This window comes from Phaseolus vulgaris, chromosome 3 (genome assembly GCF_000499845.2).
Source record: "Phaseolus vulgaris cultivar G19833 chromosome 3, P. vulgaris v2.0, whole genome shotgun sequence".
Classification (NCBI taxonomy): Eukaryota; Viridiplantae; Streptophyta; class Magnoliopsida; order Fabales; family Fabaceae; genus Phaseolus; species Phaseolus vulgaris.
In genome coordinates, this window is record NC_023757.2 from 32,741,534 (window position 1) to 32,746,673 (window position 5,140).

Sequence of the window (5,140 nt, forward strand, 5' to 3'; positions counted from 1 at the left end):
AAATCAACGTAATATGTGTCTAAGATATTTTTAAAAAAACCTTACTTTCACTGTTTGCATGCATAGGTACTAAAAAGTAATGCAATAAATATACTAGTAACAAGAGATATTAAAGGAATTAAAAATAATAATTATATTAAATATAAACAAAAATATGTACTAAGTCCTAATTTCGTAGGGAGGGCCCTGGCAGTTATAGAAAAGCTGTCAAATTAATAGCATTATATTCTTCCAAGGTTTCATTGGTTATATGATCAATCTCAAGCTGAAAAAAGAAGATAGTTCACTATATTAAGAAGGGACTGGCAAATATTAGATTAAAATTATTATACACAGTAATCCAACAATAAATACAGAGAAGCAACTTCCAGGCAATATAGATGACTATACAGGCCAAAGAAATTATGTCAGGCAAATTTTCAAAACAAAGACATTCACTTGATATTGAGACATTCCAATTATAAATATGACTATCAAAATTATAAAAGCCAAAATCCATTACAGTTAAAGGCGTGCCCTTGGGTCCTTTGCTTCACTTTCTTTGCTCATGAAAGGATAATCTGTGTATCCTATAACAGGATCCTGAGTGTAAAACGTCTTCCTGTTATACTTGGTTAGAGGTGCATTAAGCTTGAGCCTTAAAACCAAGTCTGGATTGGAAATGAAAAGACGACCATAGGATACTAAGTCAGCATGGCCTTCAGCTACAGCTTCCATTCCTAACTTCCTAGTAAAACCACCACTACACATGAATGTTCCCTCATAAGCCTTTCTCAAGTTCTGCATCAAATGAGCTTCCTCATCTTCACTGCCAGGTCTACCTGACTCAGTTTGCCCATAAGCTGTGTATCGAGGCTGAGTAACATGAAGATAAGTGATTTTTCTGCCCAGCTCTTTCTGGAAATTGTTGAGTCTCTCAACCACTGCTAAGCCCAGTCCAAGTGGGTCAGAGTCAATGGCATCAAGGTGATCAATGGCAGGCGAAATTCTGACAGCAACCCTTTCTGCCCCAATGGCAGAAACAACAGCTTGAACCACCTGCATTAGGAACCTGCACCGGTTTGCTAGTGATCCGCCATATTCATCAGTTCGATCATTGATTCCATCCTTTAAGAATTGATCAATGAGATATCCATGTGCCCCGTGAATCTCAATTCCATCAAAACCTGACATATGTCGCATTTCATCATATACCTTGATAATTATGTTCTATTTGATTGTGTTCTATTTAACAAACCCACAATGCACGAGCTAGAAATGTAAAGAATCCATAGCAATAGATCAAGAGTAATTAATCTTCATTTGTATATAATAGATCAATGAAACTACCGGAGAAATTTAAAGAAAGCATTAGCTTATTACAATCGGTAGGCAATTATTTCGCAGCTTCCACAACTTTTTAGAGGGGCAAACCCCTCTAAGAAGTATCACAAAAACTAATCAACACCTCAAATTTTTGGCATAGAAATCTGTAATCTTGTAGCTTTTGAAGTATGGTGAGTTAATTCTCCTTGTTGTTAAGCTCATTAAAACACTGCGTAACATTTTGTGCCTATAAATAACATAACACTAAGACGCATCCACAGGCTAACTTTAACCCACTAGAGTCAACTTTGCTCTTCTTTCACTTGGAATTGGAATCTATTATTGAAAATAGAATTAAAATGCTGCATATCATCACCTCTTCCTTTTATTTTCTTCAGAGTTACAAGAAAAATAGATCAGATGAGGGAAACAGATGGTGTGTATACATGCATGCAATGTCATCATTAATGACAGCTAAATACTAAAGAGACACTTGCACTTGAACACATACATTAACATACTGTAATATCTTAATTGAGACGACTACATTTAGTATCAAAAAACCATTGGTTGTTGCTGATTTTAAGAAACTAACCTGCTCGAATTGCATTAATTGCTGCTTCGCGATAATGCTGCACAATTTCAGGTATCTCAGAAGTGCTAAGTGCACGAGGCTCTGGGTAAACGCCATAGGACCCATCGGGAAGGAGAATCCTCCACCTCGCCGATAGGGGCTTGGAGGTGGACGAAATGGGTGGAGCCTCACCAGGCTGATACACTGTTTCACAGGTAAATCAGTCGATGAAAGTGCAAAATGAGCTAACAACTCAAGAAACAGATAACTGAAGAGTAAATGTAACACGGAGAAAATAACAAATCATAATTTTCCCTGCGCTTCATTAGAATCAGTTATGTCAAAATCTGAAAATATTAACTATTGGACATGCGTAGAGTGAGTTAAGTAAAGAACAAAATTAGATGCATTTCATTAAAAATTAACACAGATGATCCAAGCAAAACTCTAATCACAATTCAAACCAAAAACTTCTAAAAAAATTCGCTTAAAGTTAGTGACCATAAAATTTAAGTCTGGGATCATATACAAATTACTGTAATCTCTCATTATTAGAGGAAACCTAATCAATAATTTAAAGGCTAATTGATGACTCTGAAGGATTAGGACCCAAAATGAGCACTAATTAAATTGGTGGATGAGAATGAGGGGCACTTTACCTGGATGAGACGCACGACCAACATGCCAAAGTTGACAGAAGATAATGCTGCCTTTGTCATGCACAGCATCCACTATATCTCTCCATGCATCCACTTGTTCATCTGAATATATCCCAGGCACATGGGGAAACCTGCATCAACACCACAACTTATCTACTACTACTACTTACTAATCACACGTTCAAAAAAAGAAGAAAATTAATTACAAAGATATCGTATTGCAGAAGTACAAATTTCCCTTTTTTTTTTACTGATTTATCGATAACTTTTTATTGAATAACCATGAAAATTAATTTTTATTGAAAATAAAAAAAATTAATATTGTCAATATTTTTCTGAATTATAAAAAGATTACCAGGTAAATATATTATAAAAATTATAATTTTTATAAAATAAACAAAAAGTTGTTAAAAAGAGAAGATTAAAAACAGACCCCATTATTTACTCTGACCACCAACCCCAAGGGGCACCACCCTAGGACTCGTTGGTTGACAGTTCAAGTATTGAGGGCCCGTATTTGAATTGAACAAAAATTAGTAAAAAACAAACAGTTTTGCATTGAAACAAGGAATAAATGTTTGTTAATTTGACTGGAGTTACAGAGTCTTATAATCAATAATATCTTCAACATGTAAGTTAAAATGAATATATTATTTAACATTATGATATAAGTCACGAACTAATTTATCTTAAAAAACTAATTAAATATGAAGAAAAATATATTTTGACATGAAAAGGAGGGATCATAGTTGTGTTTATACACATAAAAAAATGTGAGTGGAATTTAAGAATCTGATGAAGAGAAATAGGAATAGGAAGAGAATAGTGGAGTACCCAGGAGCAGTGGGGGAGATCGAGGTGCCTTCGGTGATGAGAAGTCCACCTGGTGTTGATCTTTGAGTGTAGTACTCAGCAAGTGCTGCGTTTGGAATCTCCTTCAACGCTCTGCATCTGGTCATGGGAGCCAATACTACCCTGCACAAAACCCAACTCAGATGGCCAGATCCCCCATGTTTTGTTGACGAAAAAGAAGAGATTTAAAGAAAATTAATTGTAGGTATGAAGAGAATTAAGGAAGTGATGAAAAGTGTGAGAGTGACCTGTGAGAGAGGTTGAATTTGGCCATGCTGTAAGGAGAAAATAGGGAGGAGTTTTCTGCCATAGTTGGAAGCGGTGGCGATGATCTTGCTTTAGAATAGAAAAGGAGTGAAAGCAGGGAGTGAAGGAGTTGGTGTTGATGTTCAATTATTGAAGGATCAATGGTGTTCTGTTATATGCTTCAATTGGTTTGAATGTTGCACGTGCTTAATCCTGTCCATGGTCTGTTTTGCACGTGCTTAATCTCTGATTTATTATTAGTGACGTTGATTTAAGATATTATTTTAGGGTTGAATTTTGGACGGTGATGCCTGAATGGATCTGGTAATGGAGTTGAGGTTGAGAATGATGATGAAAATGATGTTGGCGTGGGTGTGGTTCTCCATTAGTGAAAAGAATGGAAGATTGGTACCCATTTTCTTATGTCCAACACCAACATTCTCACTCTACTCCCGTTGCCTCTTGTTTGTCCCAAGTTTTGGGGATATTCTTATTCTTATGATGTTTTGAATGTATTTATTTCATAATGAAAACTTTTTAATTAGGGTCAATGAGAAAATAAGTCCAAATAACATCTTATATATAATAATGATGATGATGAATTGAAATTTTCTCAATTTGTTTGCGAAAAATTATGATGAGCATAAAAGAAGATACAACATTATAAGAGAATAATGGTACATCATATACAAAAGACTAGGAAAAAATTTAAGGATAAAAATCATGAGTTCTTTATATTAACGAAACATATCTGCTATGATTACTAAAGAGTAAATCCAATTCATATAATCAGTCAAAGCAAACTAGACAATAATGTTCACAAACAACCAAAAAAATGAAATTTCTCAAAATAGAATTATACTATAAAATATTTTATCTTAACACCCAGCCTTTTGTTTTCAAAGTATAAAGTCAAACTTCATGTAACAATAGTAAATAAAAATAATTATTATAAATAAAGAACAGAAATAAAACAAAGAAGAAGAAAAAAGAGAATAAAAGATATGAGAATGAATATTTTTTCTATTTTATTTTCCTTGTTTGGATCAAAGCAAAGAGTCTGAATATATACAAACAATACACTCATTCTAGGTCTAGTTAAAGAGACATAATATAAAATAAAATCCAATAAAAACTAGAATAAGAAAAGACAAATTAAAAGCTAGACATAAGTACAAAAAGAAACTGTTCAGAACTAGAAAAGACAAAATTAATATTATAGTTTCCTTCTAGAAGCCTTGTATCCATATCCTTTGTTAGCCCCCCACAAGCTGAGGAAAAAAATATTGATGAGAGAGAGCTTGTAACAAATACTCTTGAAAGATTGAGGCCTTAAGGCTTTGGTATAATTAAAGACAAGATCCCTTAATGTGTGGATTCTTATGATTGTCTTTGATTGTGTCAATCCTTGTAATGTAATTATTAATCAATGGTTGTCAACATTGATTGTTACCTTATTTGTTTTAGTATCGTGATATTAGCCATTAGTTGTAGGATTATATAC

General features: G+C 33.9%; 1 protein-coding gene across 1 annotated transcript; it reads right to left on the reverse strand.

The window, feature by feature from the left end:
• Positions 1–266: 266 nt before the first annotated feature.
• On the reverse strand, positions 267–3,834 carry LOC137807177 (12-oxophytodienoate reductase 3-like). The gene is made up of 5 exons (XM_068607657.1): positions 3,639–3,834; positions 3,373–3,513; positions 2,539–2,669; positions 1,901–2,083; positions 267–1,166 (listed from the first exon to the last, which is right to left on the reverse strand). The coding sequence occupies exons 1-5, from the start codon at positions 3,698–3,700 to the stop codon at positions 505–507; spliced, it is 1,179 nt and encodes a 392-aa protein (XP_068463758.1). The 5' UTR covers positions 3,701–3,834; the 3' UTR covers positions 267–504.
• Positions 3,835–5,140: the final 1,306 nt, after the last annotated feature.